Consider the following 26,855-nt stretch of genomic DNA (forward strand, 5'->3'; position numbering starts at 1 on the left):
ACGTATTAGTCGGGCTGTTTGTAATTAACTAGAAGAAAATGTGCAATGTGAATCTCTGTACTTACACAGCAGCAGGCTGTGACCGTTATCTGGATGGTGTTGCGTCCTGGCTGGCACACATGCTTCAGGTATAGGGGTTTGTGGGAGGTCTTGTTGTCCCCGCGCTCGATGGTGAGAGGCGTGGCGTTGACGCTCACCTGCACCGACGCCGGCCAGTTGGTGTTCATCTGCCGGTCTTCGTGGTGATAGCACTTAAACTGCAGCTCCAGATCAGGCCTGTAAAACACACGATGGGCAAGGTTAAATATTGAATGCGAACACACTGACACATTAAAGGGGAACTTGGCAACTCTAGCCGTTTCTTCGCTGATTTTCACTTTTGTTGTCGCATGTTTTCTCAACGAGCTCCCCCCTACAGCTGTGGGGCATATATATTTCTCACTCGTTCTTCTCACAGACTTCCTATTTCCAACTTACCGGGACATTAGTCCCCATGTTGCAAGGTTGGTTTTCCGCCTGGGAACGCAATGGGGAGCGGAGAAAGTCACCATTTTCACCAGACATGTTATTTAACCATCCAAATGATTTCTAAACGGTTTTATTAAGATGAAATAGTTGCCATGTTCCCCTTTAAACACTCACAAACACAAAGACTGCAAGGGACAGATGTTGCACTCTGACCTCATCATTAGAGTCTTATACACGGAGTCTCGCAGCTGGAAGACGTGGTTGCTGACGGCCAGGTTGTGCTCCAATCTGAAGGGCTCCAACACCACCCCGTCCCGTACAGGGAAGGTCAGACGCAGGTCATCACTGGGGTTTCCTACAGACAGAAGAGCAGAGTTTGAGTTACTGAGGTGCCACATGGTTTTTAATCATTTCTCATCTGGCAAGAAACAAAGGCAAAGTGGGAAAGAGACAACAAAAATGTTCCGAAAATTCTAGATGTAGCCTAAAGTTGGTAAATATTATAATGGCTTAAATGTTCAAAAGGACTTTTTTTCTATTATATTTCTCTGGATGATACAAATTTTGCTGACACAATTCTAGCTTCTTGTAAAGTAAACAATGTCATAATACCTTACTTCACAGGTGCATTTGTCATGCATTATTTATTCCACAACAGTAAGCATCTCATAATAGGGGGTTTCAGAGATGAGGATACTAGTGGATCAAGTGGTCATGTGATCTCAACATGAAGGCCAACATGATGGGGAAAATCCTTTTTTGCAGTGTTGTTATTGGTAACTAAGCGAAAACTATTAAAAATCGTTACTTTAAAATAAAATATTGAAATGAAGCCTTGGCAACTAACTGAATTAGTTGAAGTAATACAATTAATAATAATAAAAACTGAAATAAAAATAAATTAAAGTTAAATAAAAAAAAAAAGGTTAAAAAAAACTACTAAAACTACAATGAAAATATAAAAAATATAAACATTATGTATAATTTACATATAATATAAATATTATATGGCATACAAATATTACTAACACAACACTGCCCTTATGTGGAATAAAACAGCATTATATGACTGCGTTTTCTTCTTATGTGAGGAAAGAGGTGGAAAAACTTCTCCCCATGTGATAAACATTTAATTTGACAATTCAATTTTTTTATTTCCATTCACATCACAGAGAATTATAAACAAGGATTCCAGAGATAGGAGGGGTGTTGTCTTACATGCAGTGCTGTGTGTTACCTGTAGGGGGCTGCAGAGAGTTGATATTGGGTTTGACGTCATGGAGGAAGGGCGATTTGACGTCTTGACCAGGGGACATATACGGAATCGAACTGCCGGGGGTCATGGGAGGAGTGGGGTTTCCTGGGAGAGGAGAGCTGGGATATCCTGGCATCGCACGTCCGGGCTGTGGAAAAAAACAAGACACGTGAGCAGGCTTTATAAGCTGAGGCCAAATTATCTTTACAGTCAGATTTTCATAACCGATACTCTGCAAAAACAGATTCAGCTGTGTGGAGTTTGGACCCCAGCTGCCAAAGTCCAATCGTGGCGCTCACGAAATGGTGAAATATTAACAGGCAGCTCCTACTGACTCATGTTTCACCAAACACACATGCATGCAAGAGAGGACACCAACCCCGTTGACGGTGGCCTGGTTGAAGGTGGTGTACCCAGGTCCCGTCACTCCTGAGGACAGGCTGTTGTGGCTGTTGCCCTGTCCGTTAAACTGGTCCGCCTGTTAAGCAAACACAACTCTTTCAACATCAGACTTAAAACAGAGTGAGTCAACCCAACCCCCGGTTAAGCACAAGTTTAGAGAGCACATCGCAATGCATTCATTAGAAAGTAGCCATAAGAGGTATCTAACATCTTATATTTAAAATTTGGACCTCCATTCCCCGGCATGGTAAGGCACACTATGTTTTGGAAAGGACCCTGAGCATGTTAAAGTGCACACTTCAGCGGTATGACAATGGTGATAATCTACCGCTGTAATTCCAAACCCAGAATGGAATTTAAACCACCTGGGTTGGTTCGGGTTTCACTGGTACTACCAAAAAATCTTTTCACGACTACTTGCCTCTTTAAAGTTCATTGCCGTATTCGTCAGTATCAAATGCCAGTGTGTTTCTCGAAAAACGGCAGCTTGTTTGTCACTAATACGGACAAAAGGAACCTGTTCTTTGGGAAACATGATACTGCAAGCAGCCTGCGATGTGTTGCGATTTGCAAGTGAAAGCTTTCTGATAGCTTTCAAACGGAAAAATATGACTATCACTTTCAGAAAGTACCTAAATTGATTTGAAGTGTCTTGCTTAATCATAGCAGGGCTTTTTTTCAAATACTAACTGTATGTATGAGCAATAATACTGATGATCTTTGTACCTTGTAGTACTGGCTGGGGTTTCCTGGTCCTGCAGGATACTGGCCCATATTAGGTTGCTGGAGGGGCATTCGGTGGGTTGGGTAAGACGGGGAAGGAGCGGACCGCTGTGGCCCAGGATGGTACTGCATGGGCTGGCCTGGGTACGGGCTCCCAGCTCCCATACCGGGACCGTACTGCTGTCCCGGAAATCCCTGTAAGAAAACAACAACAGTCATTCCAGGATTGAAGCAAGTTGTCAGCACTATGCTCATAATTTTAGACTTTTAAATGAGGTTTTATCATGTTAAGTCCTCAAACAGATTGTCTTTAACATCTAGTTTGCAATATTGACCCTAACAAAAAGCCATTTGAAAAATATTAGCTTGTACTGTGACATCTGAAAGGTCAAGTTGGTGAACAGCGAGTCTCCACTCACATCGGAGTTGTAGGGGCGTTTCAAGCCCTGCTGGTGACGTGGAGGACCCTGCTGGCCTCCTTGGTAGACGGGATGCTGTGGCAACCTCTGGCCCTGCTGTGTGTACATGGGTCCCATGGAAGGAGGTCTGGAGCCGACCATCCCGGAGGGGGCCATGCCGGGCGGCCCACGGGGTCCAGAGTGCGACAGGAACTGGGTGTTGTAAGAGGAAGCACCACCCATCTGTAGAGCAAAACAACACAGAGATCCACACCCATCAGAACCAGCGTTGGGTAACAATGGCTGGAGACGTGCCTGCTGCCGTGACTTATGGCCGTCGGGCCCTGGGCATGAAAGGGAAACGGCAACTAGGTCACCACCGTAAACAATCAAAGTCCTGTGTGGCCATGATGTCTGCCATCTAAACCAAGGCAGACAAGACGGCATATGAAATCTGCTGGAAAAATGAGGGGAAAATACTTTGCTTTTTTTTGTTGTTGCAATAATTAAAGCCATGTTTTTGGAATCAGGGCTCGTTTATCCGCATTCGTCCAGCAGGGGGCGATTTGAGCGCAATGAAATCAGAGGTTACTGTGTGTCACACAAGATTGCTGAAGTGGAGTGCAAAGCATTTACCACAAAAAAAAAAGAAAAAAAAAAAAGATCAGCAATCAGATTAACAGCATTTTAAAAAAAAAAGAAAAAAAAAAGAAAAACAGATATTAAACAAGGGGACACGATTTATTTCCAAAACATTTAAGCATGTGGAGATCTATTCCAATGACCTTCCCTTTAGTGCAGTTCACAACAACAAAGGTCAACCGCACATAATGTGAACACAAAAAAGTCAGGTCGCTTACCGGACCGTAGTTCAGCTCCTGGTTTTGCTTCTCCTGTATCGCAGCGACTGTTGCCGTGGCGGTGGCTGTTGCCGTGGCAGCGGCGGCGGCTACGGCAGCAGCGGCGGCCGCTTGGGTGAAGTCGGTGGGCGGACGAACTCCGTGGGGCGGCATCCCGAGGGAACCCCCTCCGTTATTGGGGTAACTAAAGAGAAGACAACCAGGTTATATAGAGCAGTGGTTCTCAAACCCAATGCACATTTAGCATGTCTCCCTCACCTAACACACCTGATTCAACTTATCAGCTCATTAGTACTGCAAGACTTGAATTGGGTGTGTCTGATGAGGGAGACATAACAAAAGGTGAAACGGAGGGGGGTCCCCAGGAAAGGTTTGAGATCCACTGATGTAGAGCATCCCCATTCATGTTATAAAATGCTCAATAATGTGACCCGGCATATTTGTAGAAGGTGGCGTAAGTGGAACTGATTATTCACGTTGTCGTGGCAGCAAGGATGCTGACTGCTCCGAGTCAGTGATTCAAAAGATTTATTGCGATGCAAATTGATCTTAAGGGACGCAACCGCGTGAGTGTGTGTTTCTGAGTCAGCGCAGGGGTGGGACATTACAGCACACACATCCCCCACTGCGGTGACGTCCACTAGCTGCCTGACGTCACGCAACTCCCACGAGGAGCAGAGACTAAATACAGCCACACAATCACACAGACACTCATAAACGCAAACCGCATGGACAGTATTTGCTTTCCCTCACCTGCCCCCATATCCAGGTCCGGCTGGGTATCCCCCGCTGGGCCGGCCGTACATGCCCTGCTGCATGTAGCCCTTGTTGGGCTCGGGGTAGCCCTGCTGGCTCATGAACTGCGGGGAGTTCATTCCCGGGCTGTTGCCAGGCATCATGTGACCACCGGCTGAGTTTCCGCCTGGACCCATGGGAGCACCAAAAACCTGGCGAAAAGAGAATTATTGTTTTTTTTTTTAGCTCAGTCATGAATGTAATTAAACACATTTTATGCTTGGTATTACTTGCTGATATATCTTACATTTAATATATTATTATTATTATAATACCGTATATCATCACTTTCGGGTGGAAACCTTGTATCTCCATATTTTGTCATTTATTTCATAAATCATTGCTATTGGTCTCCCTTTACGTCTGCCTGTGGGTTTTGCAAATATTTAACCAATAAAAAGCATTAAAAAAGAGCTTGTGACTTAACCTCGTAACCTCATTGGATCCTCAAACCTCATGACTCCACACCTCCTGTCTCGTGTTTCGTGAGTGAAATCCATTTGAGCTTGATTTTGATAAAATGTTAATAATCTAATGACACATGCAAGTGACTACCCATACAGTATATAAAGCCACAATATTAACTTTGACAACGCACTGTTCAATTATCTAATTGTTTTTGTTTTTTTAAATACAAGCAGTGTGTTTAATAACATATTAGTTATTGCTGAGGTTTTGAAATGTTAAAATTTCACTAGCATCAGTATGAGTTGGACATGACTAAAAGAGATGATGTTTTGATTCAGGGATTTTTATTAATAATACATTTTTTGGTAACACTTTATTTTACAGTGTCATTATTACTAAAGTAATAACTATAAATTATGCATAATTACATGCAACTGACCCTAAACCAAACCAACCCCTAATCCTAACCCTATAGTAAGTACATGTAGTTACTTAATATTACTCAAATGTATAATTATAGTGAAACAAAGACACTTTAAAATAAAGTGTAACCCATTTTTTTAATTATTCATTCATTCTTTTAAAGATTGGAGGATTTATAAGAATTGAATATTTATTAATTACTATATTTCTCAATTAAACAAGAACAACTCTGAATGCTGATTCATTGGCAACAACAAAATTCAAACGAAAAATAATGTTTTGCTTGAGAACCAGACATGACTAGGACATCCCAGGAACATGCAGTGCTTTCTCGGCTTTGAGGTAAACAAGCTGGTGTTGTCATCACTCCCCCTTACCTGGCTGGGTGAAGGATTGGTTACCCCCCACACTGTGGTTACCACAGAGAGGGAGCCGGCAGGCTGATTGGGGCCTTGCTGCCAGGGGACAGGATCATATGGGTAAGAGGCGTCACTGCGGGGCGAGAGAAACACACAGACACCGGGGTTATTAATGCATTGTGTATTAATGCAATGCATTGTCCAAGTGCTTCCTCTCCAAAAAGCTCTTAATTCACTTTTCACTGATCTGCCTCGTATTATCCACAGCCAGATCCACATTATATTCCATCTACATCTTTTGTCTTGGTATGATATCAGCATATGGTGTGAAGTGTGTGTATATGAGAGAGAGAGAGAGCGAGAGAGAGGATCTTTCTGCGACTTCAGACGTGCCACAGCCACATGATCTGGAGGTACTCGGCACAATGTTTCCATGGCGACTCCACAGTCACTTAGAGACAGGAAAGAGTAACGATGCCAAGGGAGAGGGGGGTGAGAGAGTAAGTGTGTGTGTATCTACTGTTTTCTGTGTAACTGGATCAAACCAGATCGCTCTCAATAATCGCTCTCCATCTTTCCATAATTAGCCAAACTACATCACATGCTGATTAGAACATGGAAACCCACCTTAGTTAGAGTCAACGCCATATTTACTTCGACTTGAATTACAACGAGGCTGTGAGGGATGAATGTTCAATCAGTTGTACTACGTACATCTTCAAAAAAAAAAAAAAAAAACATTCTGAAAAGCATGTCAAAATTAGACATGATTTACGACACTGTGCAATCTACCCTTCAAAGCCTCTTTTTCATTTGTGTCAAGTTAAATATGGTGTCTGGTCTACCCATACATTAAAGGGCAAAAATGTGCACACATATGGCTCTAACAGAACTCGCATCTACATGCATTTTAGGGGTGCTTACAAATTAGAAACAAGGTCTTGACGGACAGAAATGTGCCCATTAAGGACAAAAAGGATAGGAACTGAGGCCAAAATGACCAATATGAGATAAAGCAGAGTTGGCTGGTAACTTGTTTTATGACTTGGTCGAACCGTAACATGCAAACATCAGTAAATATTGTAATACTTTTATTAATCAAGGATGCATCAAATTGACTAAAAGTGACAGAAAAGATATTTATAATGTTACAAAAGATGTCAAAAAGATCTATATCAGATGAATGACATTCTTCTGGATTTTCTATGCATCAAAGTATGCAGAAAAAAAGGTCATGTTTCCACAAAAATATTAAGCAGCACAACTGTTTTCAACATTGATAATAATAAGAAATGTTTCTTGAAAATCACCTAATCAGCATATTAGAATGATTTCTGAAGGATCATGTGACACTGAAGACTGGAGTAATGATGCTAAAAATCCAGCTTTGATCACAGGAATAAATTACATTTTAACAGATATTAAAATAGAAAATAGTTATTATAAATAAAATAACTGTTTTTTTACTGTATTTTTCTATAATAAATGCAGCCTTGATGAGCAGAAGAGTCTTCTTACAAAAACATTTTTAAAAATCTTACAGGCAAGCCTTGCATGTTAACCAATGTACATGATATATGTACACATATATATTAGGGCTGTCAAACGATTAATCGCATCCAAAATAAAAGTTTATTTTTACATAATATATGTGTGTGTACGGTGTATAATTATTTTCTATATATAAATACACACACATGCATGTATATATTTAAGAAATATTTGCATGTATATACTGTGTATATATATTTATATTATATATAATTTATATTATATATAAATATTTTATATATAAATAACACATTTTTCTTAAATATATATGCATGTGTGTGTATTTATATATAGAAAATAATTATACTCCATACATACACATATATTATGTAAACACAAACTTTTATTTTTGATCTTTTATATATTTATTTTTTGTATTTTTTTTCAAATGAAAAATCTATATATATACATACACACACACACATATATATATATTTATTTCAAGTGAAAAATCTAAGTACAGTTAAGTAGAGTGGCCAGTAAATTATCTCTAGTCCACTCATTGGATGGATTGGCAAAAAACCTTGGACACCAAAAGGGAGCATTCCAGGTAAAACCTATCCAAGCGGCAACAAGAGTATCGAGAAAATTAAACCTGCGAGGGTTTATTGAGTGAAAACTGGCTCTGAACAGCTTCTCACCCGGACTGACCCAAGACACCTCAACCCCAATGCCACATGAAAGACTCCTCTTTTTAAAGCCCTCGTAGAAAGACAAGATCCCCTTCTTGACACGTTTCCACTTTGATCTGCGGCGAAGTATCCACTGGCCTGCGGCCCACAGGATATTGAGGTTCCGACAAAGGCCCAAAGCGTGCGTCTCATTGAGGCTGGTCATTGCACTGCTTTAGCAAGTAAACAAAACGAACTATCGGCAGCTTAGAGACATTCCATAGGAGGCAGAGGTTTCTCTTAAAGTTCCTCTGCAGGAAAACCACTAGATACCCCTTCTCTGCGAAACAGGAAACTGTGGTTTAAAAGCCAAACCCTATAGAAGCCAATCAGCCGCTGAGAGACGAAGCAGCCAATCAAAATTAAAAAAAAAACCTCAACACTCAAGCTGATTGAGAGCTCTGCAAATAATAGGAGAAGATGTGGGCGTGCGGATTCAGTTTGGGCCCCAATGCATGTGCTGCCGTGGGCAATTTATCTTCAGTTTACTGCGGTGAGAGCGAAAAGACAACTTTACATATTCAGACTGTTTGCTTCATTATCGCCTCTCTCTAAAGCAACATAATTCCATTTATGTGCTCAAATATCACTAAAACTTATGAAAATGTTCCAAGTACACCTACCTACGGGAGCCTGCAGTGCACCATGTACTAAAGACCAAATTACTATGAAAGCTTAAAATCTACTTTAAAAATACCCAAAGCACATTAAGCAATTAGGTTGTATATTTCTCTTTGCTGGTTTGGAGAATTAAGCACTCTTAAAAGGGTTGTTCAGCCCAAAAAAAAATGCAAATTCTGTCATCATTTACTCACACCCATGTCATCCAAAACCTGTATGACTTCTTTTCATCAGTGGAACACACACAAGAAATAGATGTTAGGCACATAATAAAATACTATATTTACATAAAATAGAAATTTAAACTATTTATGTGCAGCATTAACTTTCATTGCGTGATTAACATCATGTTTGACATTCTGCTTAACTTCCTTTCGTGTTCCACAGAAGAAAGTCAGTCATATGGGTCTGAAACAACATGAGGGTGAGTAAATGCCAGATTAGTCAATTTTGGGTGTAATTTCCCTTTAAAAATAAAAATACAAAAAAAAGTTCCACAAAAAACTTTTAAAATCTCAGGTTCTTTTGGCCATCCATGTACTGATACTTAGCTTGAAAAACCTACAGTGTAAAATCAAGAACTTGTTTTTTCCTCTCCAAATGACCGTATAGCACCTTGAGGACTCGTGTACAGCCAAATGAGGTTCTTGATATGAAGAGTGAACCTGAGAACCATCAAAGAACCTTTCATTTTAAAAGTGTGCATAAACAACAACCTAATTCATAAGAGGGAAATCAACACAATTGAACTGCACGCCAAGGCTAATCTCATCCAGATAAGACTGCAAAACAATTAAAACGCATTGCTTCCCTGAAGCTATTACCAAACAGTAGTTAAAATATGCAAAATCAACAATCAAAACATCAGCGGTAGTGTTTCGACTGTTAGATGCAGCGCTCAGGGAAGCAGGTGTCAGTTTGAGAGTTCAATGTCGTTAGAGAGGAAACAGTGGGCGTTTCACACTTTGACTCGCAGTCGACGTGCAGGAGATACTGACCTGTGTGGCGTTGGAGGCAGGGCAGGTTTCATGGAGTTGATGGGGTTCATCGGAGGAACCTAGGGGTCTATGGGGCACCCCGAATCTCCTCAACCTAGCAGGCAGTCTGCAAAAGAAAGAAAGAAAGAAAGAAAGACAGACACGTTAGAGTGACAGGACTCAATCAAAACAAAGGCTCTGGTTCCGCTTCGACTCACTGAGACAGAAGCTTCTGCCGCTGTAGTGGCTTTAACCAATTTCATTCGCAGGGCTCTCAGATGGCTGCGGTTCTGCCCAGAGGCACGAGGGGTTAATCAACAACTGACTGCGCCAGCACATCTTTCTCCGTGCTTTCATAGGGTGGGTTTTGCAATCGTTTCCTCGAGTTGGAGCCTTTCCACCAATCACAGTTTAAAAAGCAGCCAGCGCCGCACACAAAGGAGCAAGATTTGACAGCATGTGGCATCTCTCGGGCTGCTGCACCGCAGTCAGTGTGTGAGAATTCTCCAGACTGCATCGCCTGAGACAAAAGCCGGTGCAAAGCGAGAGCTTTAAAACAAGAGCAACGGGTCGCAACCCGTGCGTTTCGACGTGGACGACCCGAACGCTACGTCTTGCTGCAGGATCCTCACGCTCTGCGTCGACGGAAGGAACCGGGGAGGGAGGGAGGGAAGGACGGAGAGGGCTATTTATAGCGCTTTGATTTCAAAAAAGAAAAGATGTGGAAAAGCGGAGGTTCTCATGGCTGCCGCCACTTTGAGATCCGAGCCCTCTGCAAAGATAACACCTTCAACCCCGCTCAATTATTTAAGCGATCAGGGAGCTTGTTCTGACCGAAGAGGGTGCTTCTTTGTGCGTGTCCATTTAGATTGAACAACGTTAATAATGACAACAAGACCCCCTCCGCCCCACCCCACTGCCTCTCCGTCTGTCTCCACTCTCGGGGGTGAAGCTTGATTAGCACACATGCTAATTTGCCGCCAACATCAATGGCTGTCATCCGCCCCGCACCTCTAACACACTGTCCCCTCAACATCCCTCTTTAGGTCAGACACCAACATTAACGACAAATTTCATTAATTATTAGAGGAGAATAATTAAAAATAATAATAATAATTGTAAATAAAATAAATAAATAATAATAATTACAATCAGTAATATGTCGCCAACATCAATGGCTGTCAGCCGATCCACACCTCTAACACTCTCCCCTCATGATGCCTCTTTAGGACAGACACCAACATTAACAACAAATTTTATTAATTATTAGTGGAGAATCATGTCTTTTTTTAATTGATAAAAAAAACAAATTAAAATTAAAATCAGTAATTTGTCGCCAATATCAATGGCTGTCAGCCGCTCCACACCTCTAACACTCTCCCCTCATCATCCCTCTTTAGGTCAGACACCAACATTAACGACAAATTTCATTAATTATTAGTGGAGAATCATGTCTTTTTTTTTTTTTTTAAATAAAAAAAAAACATTTAAATCAGTAATTTGCCGCCATCAATGGCCATCAGCCGCTCCACACCTCTAACACTCTACCCTTAACATCCCTCTTTAAGTCAGACACCAACATTAACGACAAATTTTATTAATTATTTGTGGAGAATAATTAAAAAATAATAATAATTATAAATAAAATAAATAAATAAATAATTAAAATCAGTAATTTGTCGCCAACACCAATGGCTGTCAGCCGCTCCACACCTCTAACACACTCCCCTCATCATCCCTCTTTAGGTCAGACACCAACATTAACGACAAATTTTATTAATTATTAGTGGAGAATCATGTCTTTTTATATATATATATATATATATATATATATATATATATATATATATATATATATATATATATATATATATATATATATATATATATAAAAATATAAAGGGGGTTGTAAAATCCCCCTATGGACAGGTGTTGAAAATTAGCACATGTGCTATAACACTTTAAACAATGCACCTGGTTCGTCCAATGTTATTTCTACGTCCATATTAAATAAATAAATAATTAATATATATATATATATATATATATATATATATATATATATATATATATATATAGAAAAAAATTCAAATCAGTAATTTGTCGCCAACATCAATGGCTGTCAGCCGCTCCACACCTCTAACACTCTCCCCTTAACATCCCTCTCTGCTTCCATTTTCTTCTCCTTCCTCACAGATTTAGGTCAGACACCCCACAGCTGGAAAAGAAAGGTGGATGAACGCTGTTGAGTCGAGGGGGGGCTGGAAGAAGAGACACTCAGAGGAGTGCCAGAGTTGATCAGAACGAGCTTCACCTACAGGGATAATGAGAGGATCGAGCGGAGGATGAGAAAGGGAGGTGGGCGGCAGCGACAAAATGAGATCCTCCATTGTTGTGTTTTGATAACCACTTGACTGAAGCAGGCTTAGCAATATTTACATGCTTGTGTGGCAGTTTTCATTAGCAATTACGCCAGCTCGTCCGTGTAAAGAGACGTTTATTAAACCTGCGACTGATTTCAGCCTCTTTTGCGATGCTATACTGAAGGATTTGCCTATTTATGGTTGGTGCATGTTCTTACAACTAAGGATGCATAATATATAGGTGATCACAAACAAAATTCACCTTAAACCGTACAGAGCATATGTAATCCGGTTGTATATTACTTTTCTCTGTGTGGTTATTATTGGTTTGATTAGGCTGATTTAAAACATTAAACACAAATGTCCTCGTTGATTAATGGAGAATCATCATTAAATGGAGACCCTTCATCATTTTACAGAAAGAAAAATGTCATATTTTCATATATAATAAAAATGAATACATTTCTACATGTAAACATTAAATAAATTATTATATTGCAATAAAAATGTAAAATAATAATATATTAAAAATAATACACTAAATATGTTTTTATTTAAACTAAAATTAATAAATAATTGGTACAAAAATAAAATAAAACTATATATTTATAAAAACAATATTTAGAATATTTATATTTAGAAAATAATGACCAAGATTAGCATGCAGATTAGCATTACATTTTAATCTCAAAATGCCAAAATGCTTTTTACTACTACTGGTTTTGGAGGTTGTATCTATGAAATGCATTACCTTATAGCTCTCCAGATTAATTACTGCAGAGTGATGATCATTAATGGCGCTTAATTAGCCCAGTGCTGCTCAGCCCACCCCTGTAGTCATTAATCTCTCATATTGGAACAATCCTTCAATGAAGGAGCATCTATTCAAACAGTGGACAACCTAATCCATCCGCTCTGGAAACACAATATGGTGCGTGTGAGGAACACACACACACACACACACACACACACACACACAGTTAAGGACCCCATGACATCACTTTCTTTCCTGTGTTGAAATTATTGACCTATTGCAACAAGTTTACGCCACATAATTCATAACTTGCTACTAGCCTTTACAATGTTACATTCTCATTCTAGAGAGCATCTGATTGGACAAAAATTGGCACACGACCCTAAGTGCAAGATGAGTCATCAGAAATTTTAGTTCATTTTCCTAGAAGAGAAACACTTGTTTTTGGACTCAAGCCACAAAAATCCAATTTCAAACATTAGGTCTTTTAATACATGGGCACCAAAGTAAACATCCCAACACCACACACACACAGGTGACAAGTGCAACCACAAGCCAAAGTTTGTTCAAAGCAAATGACACACACTCTTTTGAAGCACCAGATCTTATTTTGTGCCGTGAAATAACACGGCTCAGCATCTTTGCTTATTGCTTTCCCTTCACTGTGTGACGGATAACAGCACAAACAGTTCTTGCCCTGGAATGAACAGAACACCCTGTTCTTTACTGCTGGGCTCCATCTAAACCCCTCCTCTCCTTTCCTCTAGTTCCACCCCTGGCCTACAGTGACCTGTTCCTGCTGGGCTTCCCTCCCTTTCTCCAACACGTGGACCATCCTTCACTTCTAGTACCATTTCGCTCACTTATAACTTTCTCTACCTTACTTCTCCTGCGGCACGCCAAACACATTTAGGCCTGTCCGTGTCTCTCCCAACAGGATCGTTCAGTCTGGGACAGGAGGACACAAGACGGCACTGCAGGGGTGTGACCATTAAGGGTACGAAACGTCTCTGGGTTGTTGTTTTTTTTGTCAAGCGGCACACAAAAAGCTTGCAGGTCTTTGATTTCTGATAGGCCGTAGAAATGCCTGTGTGTCAGCGCTCTTGAAATGAAGTGCAGATTCAGCTCTCTACAGGGACGGCGCTTTCAGAGGACAGAACCTGAAACAGCACAGGTTAGGAGAGGATTCCAGGAACGATCAAGACTTGGATAAAAAAGGACTATTGTACCACACCTGAATTCACATTTTCAGACCATTTTTGATGCCACAATGTGTATTTTCTGTCACTAGCAGTGCCTCACAATCAGTGCCGTCGCAGGTGGGGTGCGAACTTGAAATGCGAGGCCCTGCTCTTTGATGTGGATGCTCAATTGCGCATGGATAACAGTCACATGGACGTGGCTGTTTTAGTTCTATTGCATGCATAATCTCGCTGCAATACATTTTTATCAAGTAGAATAATACAGCATAATTATGCACATAGTCTCAGCTATGACTTTTTGCTATTTATTTCAGAGGGGAAAAAATCAACTGTGCAACAACGAGTGGCTTTACATCAAGTCACCTCGAGAATTTTCGTGTGAATACATGCATAGATCCGCCTACCTCACCCACGTGCATCTTAATGGTCCAGTGGTAGAACTTTCGCTAAGCGTGTCAGAGGTTCTGGGTTCGATTCCGCACTCACATATTTTTTTTTTTCTCGTATAGTTTTTTTCTCATCAAAACCGATTATGTTCATTAGTGGTTGTATATCAAGCAGGGACACGTTTGTGTGCATTATGTTTTGTGATTTCAACAGACCGAATAGAGTATCCGCAACGGATTGAAGCGCGCGTCCGAGTGAAGACAGTGCGGCGTGTGCGTGAGCCACACGAGCGGCAGCGGCAACGAGCACTTTGATCCCTTGATTTAAAAAACACATTTCAGCGCTAGACTAGGGCTGGGAAAAAAATCGATTTGATTTAAAAATCGAGTTGGTAGGTCAAATCGATTCATATTTCAAAAAATCGATTTTTTAGATTTTTTTTCTCCCCCTCTTCTATATAGCGTACAATACATTTCGCCAAATCTTCCTTCAGGGTTTCCGTAGAACGCTCCCTGCGGCGCAGCCCTCGATGCTTCACGACATCACGACAAAAAGACTAGCATGTTTAATTTTTTAACGGTCCTCCACAACGACGGCGCGCGAGTGAGTGAGCGAGTGAGTGTGACTGTGTGTGTGCGCGAGAGTGAGTGAGTGAGTGTGTGTGTGTGTGTGTGTGTGTGTGTGTGTGTGAGAGAGAGAGAGAGCGCGTGTATGTGCGTGAGTGTGTATGTGCAAGTGAGTGTGAGTGTGTGTGTGTGTGTGTGTGTGTGCGAGTGAGTGAGTGAGTGAGTGAGTGTGTGTGTGTGTGCGAGTGAGTGAGTGAGTGAGTGAGTGTGACTGTGTGTGTGCGCGAGAGTGAGTGAGTGAGTGTGTGTGTGTGTGTGTGTGTGTGTGTGTGTGTGAGAGAGAGAGTGCGTGTATGTGCGTGAGTGTGTATGTGCAAGTGAGTGTGAGTGTGTGTGTGTGTGTGTGTGTGTGTGCGTGCGAGTGAGTGAGTGAGTGAGTGTGTGTGTGTGTGTGTGTGTGAGTGTGTGTGTGTAGGCTATGTGAGTGAGCTTGTGTAGCCTATATGTGCGAGTGAATGAGTGTGTGAGACGGCTCGCGATGACTGGTCGTAAAACAACGTGTAGTCTGACATGTTTCTTGTCCACAACATGACAAGATTTTTAGGAGTCAAAATCGTGTAATCTGACAGTGACTATCGTAACAGACAAACAAAATTTTGTTTATGTTGATGCACTTTAATTAAATACAATAAATATATATTTTTAAAATATATTTACAGTTCGCAGTTATTTTGTTTTAAATGGGGAAAAAAAACAGATTTTTTTAGGGGGAAAAAATCGCCCAGCTCTACGCTAGATCGTCTCTTATTTAAAAACCTAACGAAATGAATGCTCTGCCAGTTAACTGGAGATGTACTGGAGATGTTTTATTATTTATTTTCTTTTTTAGGAAGAGGATCTAATTTTAGAATCATAAATAACACAACACCATATGATCAAAACAGTGAAATATCATTACCATTTAAAATAACTGTTTTCCATGTGAATATATTTAGAAATGTAATTCATTTTCGATGATCAAAACTGAATTTTCAGTATAATTACTCTTCAGTGTCACATGATCCTTCAGAATCATTCTAATATGATGATTTGCTGCTCAAGAAACATTTATTATCATTATTATAACTAATATTGAAAACAGCTGTATACAATTTTTTTCAGAATTCTTGATAAATACAAAGTGAATAGAAAGTTCAGAAGAACAGCGTTTATCTGAAATAGAAAGATTTTGTAACATTATACACTACCATTCAAAAGTTTGGGATCAGAATTTTTTTTTTTTTGGAAAGAAATTAAATATTTTTATTCAACAATGAAGAAGTAAATTGATCAAAAGTTACAGCAAAGACATTTATAATGTTTCAAAAGCTTTCTATTTCAGGTAAATGAACTTTCATTTTAGTTGTGTGTTTATTTTACTGAACGTTAAGTGTACGGTACATATTCTATCGAAAGGCCGCTCTCAAGAGCGCGGATGGCGTCGGGATGTTAAGTGAGCGCTCAGATTCAATGCGTTTCTTGAGTATTGGATTTTAGCATGACTCTTATCGATATTCTTGGTGTTTTCTTTATAGTGGAAGCCAAAATGATTCCACACTTCAGCTCTGTACATCCCAGCGGTAGCTGGTGTAATTCTATCGTCTTGTGAGCTGGGTTTGCTAATGCTAATGCTAGCGATGTACCCTTGCGCTTCTCTGCACCACAGTTTACGTTCTGAGATAACGCTGCCATCTAACGGTCGGGTTTAAAGCGAACAAGTCGCTGACACGAAAATTGAACGAAAACAAATAAATAAATAATTAAATAAATATAGTTTATTTTCATGAAACTAACTAAAATAACACAAAAATGGCCACAAATTAATTTTAGTTTTAAATAAACTGTAATAATAATAATAATAATAATAATAATAATACAATGCATTTAAAATAAATAAATAAATACCAGTTACTGGCAGCCCTAAAATACTAAAACAGAAGTAAAAAGTATAAAATTCTGGAGAAAAAGGAAATTACTCACTGCAGCTAAATGAACACAAATGCATACAAGAGCTATGACAGAAATCTATGCAAAACACAAAATAAAAATTGAAAAACAGCTTCAACTTCAACAGAACACGGTCTTTCCAAATTTTTCAATTCAATATGACATTTGTTAACATATCTGCAAAACCCGAAAGCCAGTGATTTCATGCGAAGGACAATCGCAGTGCATCAATAAGAACAGTGGTTAGCTAAAGACCCGCCTGTCCAAAAATCCACAATTCGTCTGCCAGCCAAATGGGGGAGCGCCTTGGGTCACATGGTTAGACCTCCCCTCCCCCACGTCGCTGAAGCCGGAGCGGAGAAGCTGCTGCCAAACACAGAGAGAGAGAGAGAGAGAGAGAGAGAGAGAGAGAGAGAGAGATAGAGAGGTTGGGGGGGTGGACAGAGGATTAGGAACCACAGGAAGGCTGGGCCTGATAACGCATTCCTCCACACATGTGCACACACAAACACACACAAATACACGCTTGCTGGCTAAAAGTGTCTCAACACCAGCAACGGAGCTCCAGCAAAGAATGCCCGGTTGAAACTTTGAGCAAGAACAGAGTATAATGAATATCATTGTGCATTAAAAAAAAAAAAGACTGCAATATACGCCTACAGACTCTGAGCTGTGAAGAACAACATCAATGCATACATTTCTGCATTAATGCAACAAAAATGTGTTAAAACACGCCGCTAAGTGTTGTGGCTCGTCAGCTGAAGTTAGAGTGCTGGGTCAGTTTTAAGTACAGATAAATTGACATTCAATGTGTCGCCCTCAGGGCAGCAAACATCCACCACTGATCCACAAATGAAAATGTAATGAGCATAACTGATGAAAATGAAAATTTGATTCTTTGTAAAGAGACAAAAAAGCGAATGTTCCCAGCTGAAATCATACCTGCATCGCTTCACCTTTAGGCCTTGTTGCAGATTGCATGTGACGCAAGTTCAGCGCACAGCAAAGACTCTGCCATGGAAAAATATGCAAACGTAACTTGAATCCCAGTGTTGGTCGATGGATATAGAGGAGTTGTGTTCAGGAGTGGGGAGCTCAGTATAGCACTGATGTCTGTGTGCGTAGAGCATGCCACCGAGTAGGTCAGCTGTATTTGTTCGGTGTCCAGGCCCGTGTTTGGTGCTGTTTGAATTTCTCAAACACAGAGTACTTAAAGAGTGTGTACAAGCCCGTCTGCCACCTCCCTTTGAATAAATTCATTAGTTGCAAACAGAAAGTGAAGAACAACCGGTTTTTGCACGCGGCCTCATCCTGGTGTACACCTATGAGAGCAAAGCCAGATGCCAGAGGTTCAGTAGGTTTCTTAACACTCAAGAGCATGTCAGCATCCAATTATTCTGAGTCATTTCAGTTCAAAAGTTTAACTTCAAGAGTTTGTTTAAAAGTGATTCTCAGGTGATGACAGGTGAATTTTAGCCCAATTATGATACGAAGAACTAGCTTTAAGGGATATTTCACCCAAAAAATTGTATAAATAAATGTACACACACATACTATATATGAAGAGTTCAGATGCAAAAGCCTCTAAGTGCCATCTGAAATTTTCTTCTAGAATGATCATTTTTATCAAGCTCGTATAATTAAGTTCAGTAGTTTCACTTAAATGACAATTAATAGGTCATTTTCATTGCTATTTAAGTGAAATTATTGAACTTAAATATATGAGCTTGTTAAAAATGATCATTCAAGAAGAAAATTTCAGATGGCACTTAGAGCCTTTTGCATCTGAACTCTTCATATATATTTATAAGTATGTGGTCAATGACATGATGTGCATATTTTTGTGTCCAAGTACATTTCCTTTTAAAATAATTTGATAAATTCATGACATATACCACTTTATTCTATAAAACCCATTTAGTCTGAATTCATTTTTAGTACATTTAAATAATACATATTTTACGTATTGTCATCTTAAACCCCAATATGTCAGATGGTGCAACTGTCGCAACAAATGAACAGACCACAAAAATTATTTGTCTTAATAATAAAGCATTAAAAACTAAATACTATGGGGCATCACTTTAGGTTTTAAACCTTTCATTTAAACACATATAAATATAGTTTTAAAGCTGTTGAGAAAATTGAACAACTTTTGTCCAGCAATCTGTATTCTCAAATGTCAGGGTGGCACAACTGCACACATGGCTCTTTTATCATGAATTGACAAGGTAATGACAGTAAACATGATAATGCATCATCCAGAGGAGCCCGACTGATCCTTGTGGCAGAGTAAAAAGGTTTGTAGATTCAAGTATGGGAAGGTTGGTACACTTTCCATGTCAGGTGGTACAACTATAGTATACAACTGTACCACCTGACATAAAAACAGTCAAAAAATGTATTTAAACACTTTGAAATGTTATTTAACAACTGAAACTTGTTCATGACTCAAAAATATGCATTGCATCAGTTTTAAAAAGATTTTTGAAGCTTTGTCAATGACCCATATACAAAACACTGGCATTTTGTCAAAATATCATATTTGTGTTCAACAGAAGGAAGTCAGTCATACAGGTTTGGGATTGGAATGACACGAGGTTGAGTAAATGATGACTGCATTTTCATCTTTGAGTGAACTATCCTTTTAAATGCAACAACAACGAGACTAAATTCCAAAACGATACTACAATGACATCAACAGCATGGCATGTAAGGAGCATCCATGTTTCATAACACATCTGCGAGCGGTTTGTTTGTGTCTGACTCTGGAGGAGCGGCAAGGCGCCAGACGAGAGCAAGTACGTAACGGTAGAACAGAACAGGCCGTGACTATCTTCACTCAGCAGATTTAGTGGGTCTCTCCAGGTCAAGATCTGCACCGTTCCTCAGCGATCTCCTCCTCGAAACACCTTCCTCTCTATGGCGCCTAAGTTGGTGGGAGATGCCCGTCGCCGTGAGGCTTACCTCATCACCATAAAACTATCACACACACACTTCTGCTTCTCATCTTCCCTCCGCCTGCAAGGGCGGGAGCGTCCCAGGGTTCTCCAGCGCAAATCACAACTCTTGTGAAGATATTCTTGGTGGAAAGAATTGCTCTTCAACCTCCCAACAAGACATTCCTAGTGGACAACGACTAGGAAAGACAATTGAGCATATTAATAATGTCCCTCCTACGTGCACCACACTTGTATTTCTATTATGACACAGAAAATGTGAGAATGCAGCCAAAACGCACCAGTGTTCATAGGTTATTAGCAAAGAAATCAAGTTGCATCGTCATTCTCGGAGACGAGAAAAGGTTGAGGGGAAGTGCACAATGGAGCACATTCATTTGGCCGATATCAGATTTCTTCACGGGCATCAGTGAACGGTCTATAAGAGCCCAAGCCTCGCCGCTCTAAAACCCATTTCCCCCGTTTGTGCTCGCTCGAATCGAGCAGCACCGAATGTAAATTGCATCACAATGTATTGATTCTCCTTTAATGACTTTGTTACGCCTCTGACTGTCCTTTACAAAAGCAGAGCTGGCTGGTTCGTTCAAGGGCCTACGCTTGATAAACTTGTCTGACTTCAATGCTCAGCTGCTCTGTGCGTGTGTGTGTGTCTCTCTCTCTCTCCTGCAACGTGACTCACTCTGCACACAGCAGTGTCTTTCTCTCCCTCGCTGGTGTAGAGGGAAAAACAGGTTGACTGACTGATGGTTTGGCTGATGAACGGTGACGGAGCCACTCGATGGAGACTTGCATTAAGACAGCTTTCTGCTGGCCAACAGCGGTCCCTCTGCTCCGTTATCAGAGAACGACGCTAGCCGTGCGGCTTACGCGGAGCTGTAAAAGAGCTTCGGCTGGGATTGTAGCAGAGATGTTACTCTAATGGCAGTGTTTTGACTGTCGCTTTCACTTCCTCACATAAACGCGATGCTTCCTTAGTACCGATACTTGGTGGTTGAGGAGAGACCCCTGACATGACTTTAAAGCGCATTGGGTGTACAGTAGTACATATGAATTATGAATTATGCTTCATTCCTACAGATCAGTGGGTGGCCTCTCAAATCAATTTGAGGGACTTGAAAACGAGCAAGGTTCATCCACTTATTCTAGGGAACGTGACAAGCCCTACTCATGCAAAGCAACAAACACGCTTGCATAAAGAAGCTCCCCTGCTGATGACTAGCTGTAATCATGGGACTCATCATGACAAGGCTCTTCACAAAGACAGCTCACAGAGCCTGGGCTGAGTGCGTCCACAACACCACAAAAAAGTAAAGTTTGATGAAAAGGCTTGTCCACACCCCAAAGCATTTGCAACTAATTGAGCAATTTGCCTTTTCGCTCATTTATTTTGTCCATTCATGGTGAGGTGCGGCTTGAAATGTGAAAAAAACAACAACACCTGCCCTGTTACCAAAGGGGCAAAACCTTCATGGTCACACCACCAAGCCCTGATGAAATCCAGGGACTTTTCTAGGAACAAAATTTGCAAAATGGATTTGAATTTTAAAAGCATTATCAAATTAGCCAATATCTAATAAACAAATTATGTTTTATACCATACCGAGTGTGTGAGATTATAATGTGGACTCATGCATTTCTGTAAAGCTGCTTTGAAGTGTGCATGTGTATTGTGAAAGTGCTATCATGTATGAAATGATTATGTATTATATATTAATAATATGTAGCCTACATACATCTTCAACCACACAACAATTCTATGTCAAGTAACACTGGCTTTCCAGACACTTGCAAGCATCCAGCCTATCAGTTTTTCAGGCAACATTTGGCAAGGAATGATGGTCCTTTGCAGTGGCAGGTGTATAAACCCCGTGCGTGTTCATAAGTCCCGACCCACCAATCAGCTAAAGAGAGGAAGAAGAGGAAATCACCGCTCAGAAGACAGGAAGAACATTCTGCGGTTACAGGAAGCTACAGCGCATGAGCATCCAACTAACTAACACAGACATGTGACAAAGCGTTAGTCAGAGTGGTCCGTTCGAAGTAAAAGCACTACACCTCTGTTTTCTCAGGTCGTGGGTGTATTGTGGTCAAGGCCTGCGAGAGGAGCCAGTGACTGTACGTGGCTAAACAACGTCAGAGGAACAGGTCAGTTGCAATTCTGCTGGGGCTTTACACAGTGTCAGAGTGTGTCAGTGTGTCCCACCCCTGCCCTGACTCACGGTTTCAGTCTGACAAACAAGCGCACACCCCCTTAACCAGGCGCACACTCCGTGACCTCTCTCCTCACACATCTACTGGGTGCGCATGCAAGACGTTCACGATCAGCGAGTGTGAAAGCTGTCTAAATAAGAGATCCGAGGTGGAGGAAAGCCAGGAATACTGCTTCTCCATCACTCACACAGACACGGAGCAGACTCAGAGAGCACCTGTGTGGGTAAAGCTGTCAGGGCCAACAGATACAAACCAACATATCCCAGATCAACTGAGTGATGGGCATGTTACCATGCCTGTTCCCCCATCAGCTCAAAAGCTCAGGCACTGAAACCTCTCTTCCTTCTAAACAGGCACGACACGATTTCGATGTAAAAGAGGCATCAGTGTCTGAATTTCAGAGTCCTTAGAGTCTCCTAGTTTTGAGAACTTAACATTCAAAGTAATGTAACTGCTCACTTTTAAGCCATCACAAACTGGTTTGATTTAGACCTTGTTCACAGCAGCGCCCATCATTGATTTTTTAACGGGAATGAAAGCAGGGCTATGTGTGTGCATCTCTTCAGTGGGTTGTACTGTTATTGGATTGTTCTGCTGACGAAACACTGCAAAAATATCTTTCCGAGGAAATTCAGTAGACAAAAAACCCCAGACAATATGAGCTGTGGAAAATTATGTGTGATCTAGGAGCTTTATACAGCTTTTTACAGCGGATGCCATTGAAAACACAGCAAGTCTATCCCTCACAGCCTCGCTTTCATACCTCTCGAGGCGCTGCTCTGAATAAGGTCTATTATGTTTGGATGTCAAGTAATAAACAGGACAGGAAAATTAAAGTAGCAATCAAACAAAAAAAGATAACGAGAGGAAAAATAGCGCAAGATATTAAGAATGCACTAACATAAAGGAGGAAAATTAATTAATATCATGAGAAAATATTGACTAAATTTAAAGGGTTCAAACTTTACACACTGAGCAGTGCGTCCGGTATCTGTGTGTGTTGTGCCGCCTCGCTAGTTCTAGCTTGAGTGAGCGCATCTTACACGTAAATGATCGATCGGTGGCACTTAAAGAGCACTCGTCCACATTCATGGCACTAGTAGTAATATATATTATATTTAGCTAGCAACTGTTATGTTGTAATGCTTAACATTTTAAACAACCCAACAAATTCGTTAAACATCTTACATTTGGGTATTTAAGATAATTGGTTGGCAGTTATGCTAACTTTAAGAAGTTATTTAAGATGATTTTTAAGATTTAAAAATTTTATTACATTTCGTCTTAAGAACAATCTTAAGAAAAAAAAGATAAGAACGTTCTTAAGAAGATTTTTTTGGGAATACAAAATATTCTAAATTAGAAAATAAGAAGAAAATGGAAGTTAAGAAGAATTTTATTCTTAAGAATGTTTCGTGAATGCGGCCCCTGATCCTGGTCACTGATTGTACTGGTTCCTGGTTCAAGACTAGCAGGTTTAAGGGGCTGTCAAAAAAGTTTACGGTATGATGGATTATTCAGTAGTCAGCTTATGATGAAGGCAAGGGGGTAAGGGTCAGCCGAACCCGACACCCTGTTAGTTTTGTCTGTCACGAGCAGATGAAGAGGTGATGCTGGCTTAGCCGTTCTGGTCCAACAGCGTCCGCGAGTCTCTGTCCAGACTCTCACCTTGTCATCGTGCCAGCCGGGGCTAAGGGCAACACAGGGCCCGAACGCCAGTCACCTTTGTTCTCACCCAGAAATTGCAGTGTGTTAAAAGCATTAGTGTGACAAATCTATCTCGGGATACTTAGGAAAGCACTTGTAAGAGCAAGTTAAGGCAGGTCCCTATCCTGGGTGGTGCTGCTGTCAAGAAACTTGCATCTTGCACTTTCATCTAGGTGAGAAAGTTAGAACAGCGTTTTATAATGAACAATTTCTGCATGGCTTCTTTCAGAGGTGCTTTCTAAGAAAAAAATGACTCAAGATAACTCTGAAGAACCCAATGACTTGGGTTTTGCATATCAATTATGGACATAAAGTCTTGGCAAGGGTGCAACGATAACCTTCACTAACAAGAAGCAAGAACAAACATGCCATTTCAGCCGATGCCAATCAGTAAATTATTAAGCGAAAGCATGAAGACACGGAGTCTGTTGCTGTAAACGAGTCGGCAGTCTGTTGCACAACAACTTTCTCGTCTCAACAATAAGACTCTTTGACTTCACCATCCGCTTTGTCCGCTCACAGAAGGCAGGATAGAGATGCAGGGCTAATGAGGCATCTATCAGGGCCCACGGTGTCCCTGTCACTGAGAACAGAGAATCCATTAACCCGAGCGACCTTGCCGGGTTGTGTCCACTCCACAGTAACCAGACAACACCAGCACAGCCTGAGGAGGAGCTCATTACTGCAGAAAGACGGCCTCGGCGGGGAAGGCTGGTGTGGAGCGATACGTGCACTCGAAAGGAGAATTTCGGGTTGTCGCAGATCGATTTGCCTGTAATTCAAATCAGACTCAAAAGCTGCGGCGCACTACTAATGCAAATGATCAACTGAATGATAAAAGAAGCCAGGGTGTCAAAAATAGATTTTTACCCCCACATAATTATTTATTAATTATGTTTTTAAATTATATTAAATTGGTAAATTAGGTAATTTGTTAATAATTATTTGTTTTTAGGTTCTCTCACCAAGTTGTTGTTGATCAAATGTTTAACATAACACTTTACTTGACAAGAAAGTGCAAAATTTTAACTGCTAACATTAAAAATAGCAATTAACAGTAAATAAATAAATATTTAAAAAGTTGAAGAAAAATTAATACAGTCATATTTAAATGTATTTTTAAAACATTTAACAATTTAAAACATTATATATATATATATATATATATATATATATATATATATATATATATATATATATATATATATATATATATATATATATATATTTGGGACATATATATATATATATATATATATATAAAGTAATAATGTTATATATATATATATAAATATATATTCGGTATATATAAATAAATACGTAAAAAAAACTGAATTAAAAAATGTGTGTCTCTCTCTCTCTCTAATAAAACTATATATATAGTTTACATATATATATATATATATATATATATATATATATATATATATATATATATATATATATATATATATATAGTTTATAGTAGTTACAATTTTATTATTTTACAACAACACAGTACCACTGAATAATCTAGTCAAATTATGTTGTATGGCCAACAATATCATGTACGTTTCGCACGCAAGGGTCTTTACCAACCCCCCCTTGCCCTCTTTTTGTCTTTATAATGAGGAATTGTGCCTTGCCGTCCTCATACGGGGAGGTGCGCCATATGGAGGGTGTGAATGACACAGAGTGCTACTCTCTGGTGGCCAGATTAGATGGAAACAAGCCTGTTCTGGGAGTTGCCTTGTGGCAGGGCAGAGCGGTGGAGGACCTGCGTCAGAGCCCGGCGCGAACCTGATGGGAAGATTACACAGCGGCTGACATTGCAGATGAGACCGCAGGAAACATTCATTTTGACAACACGTCCGGTTTTCCTGCAACGTACAACCCTGTCATCATTCTGATCTGATTCTGGTGTTATCAGTTACAGGCGGACCGTTTAAAGAACGACAGCTCATGTTATTTATCTGATTCATAGATTTAATTTTACTATTATTTTCAGTCTAGTACACAAAGAGGATAGTAAATGATCCGTACCTGAATGTAGCTGTAATATCACTAGTACGAGCGCTACAGTGTCTGAATACATGTGCTAACCGCTAAGCCACAACGCTGATGTTGCCCTACAAATTTAAAGGGACAGTTCACACATAAATAAATACTCAGCCTCATGTCGCTCCAAACCTGACCATGTTAGATATTTTAGAAGATTTAAAGAATGTTTTTGTCCATATAATAAAAGTAATTGTTCAAAAAACAAAATTGAACCCCATTGACTTTCATTGTATGAACAATTTTTTTTGTTTGTTTCAAAATATCTTCTTTTGTGTTACGCAGAAGAAAGAAAGCCATACCAGTTTGGAGTAACAAATTTTCACTTTTAGTTAAACTCTTTAAACTACTATGGTCCTCTCTCTTTACTGGTTCGCTAGCATGTTCATCATTAAGGGTGAACATTAAAAAAAATCTGAGAAAGCCATTTAGATTGCACAGAGAGGTCAGAAAACTCCTTTGACAGAGACTTATCAAAAGGAGGATGCTCAGTCAGCGTCCCTCCGGCAGACACGCACAAGATTAGAAACGTTCAGAGCTGTCAATACAAATATGTTTCTTTTTAGTTGTCTGTGCCTGAAGGAAGGATGAAAGAAGTTACAGAGAGAGAGAGAGACACTTTGCTGTTTGGTGTTTGAACTGCCATAGTGTGTCTAAGCCTTTTCTCAGGTGGCCAAACACCAATACAGTAGTGTATTTGGGAGTGTGTATTACAAGACATTGAACACAGCATCTAATCCTCCTTATCTGTACCAGCTGTCACCACAGTCA

General features: G+C 40.1%; 1 protein-coding gene across 1 annotated transcript in view; it reads right to left on the reverse strand.

Annotated features, from left to right (window-relative positions):
* The window catches only part of zmiz2 (zinc finger, MIZ-type containing 2), a 52,689-nt gene that overhangs the window by 9,972 nt on the left and 15,862 nt on the right, over window positions 1-26,855 (reverse strand). The window contains exons 2-11 of the mRNA XM_079861260.1: window positions 9,933-10,038; window positions 6,110-6,224; window positions 4,860-5,053; window positions 4,107-4,290; window positions 3,268-3,489; window positions 2,852-3,043; window positions 2,103-2,201; window positions 1,706-1,871; window positions 682-823; window positions 66-276 (exon numbers count right to left, since the gene is read on the reverse strand). Of these exons, the coding sequence (XP_079717386.1) occupies window positions 66-276; window positions 682-823; window positions 1,706-1,871; window positions 2,103-2,201; window positions 2,852-3,043; window positions 3,268-3,489; window positions 4,107-4,290; window positions 4,860-5,053; window positions 6,110-6,224; window positions 9,933-9,982 (1,575 nt within the window). The 5' untranslated portion in view covers window positions 9,983-10,038. The remainder of the gene's footprint in view (window positions 1-65; window positions 277-681; window positions 824-1,705; window positions 1,872-2,102; window positions 2,202-2,851; window positions 3,044-3,267; window positions 3,490-4,106; window positions 4,291-4,859; window positions 5,054-6,109; window positions 6,225-9,932; window positions 10,039-26,855) is intronic.

This window comes from Squalius cephalus (genome assembly GCF_949319135.1).
Source record: "Squalius cephalus genome assembly, chromosome: 24".
NCBI classification, from domain to species: domain Eukaryota; kingdom Metazoa; phylum Chordata; class Actinopteri; order Cypriniformes; family Leuciscidae; genus Squalius; species Squalius cephalus.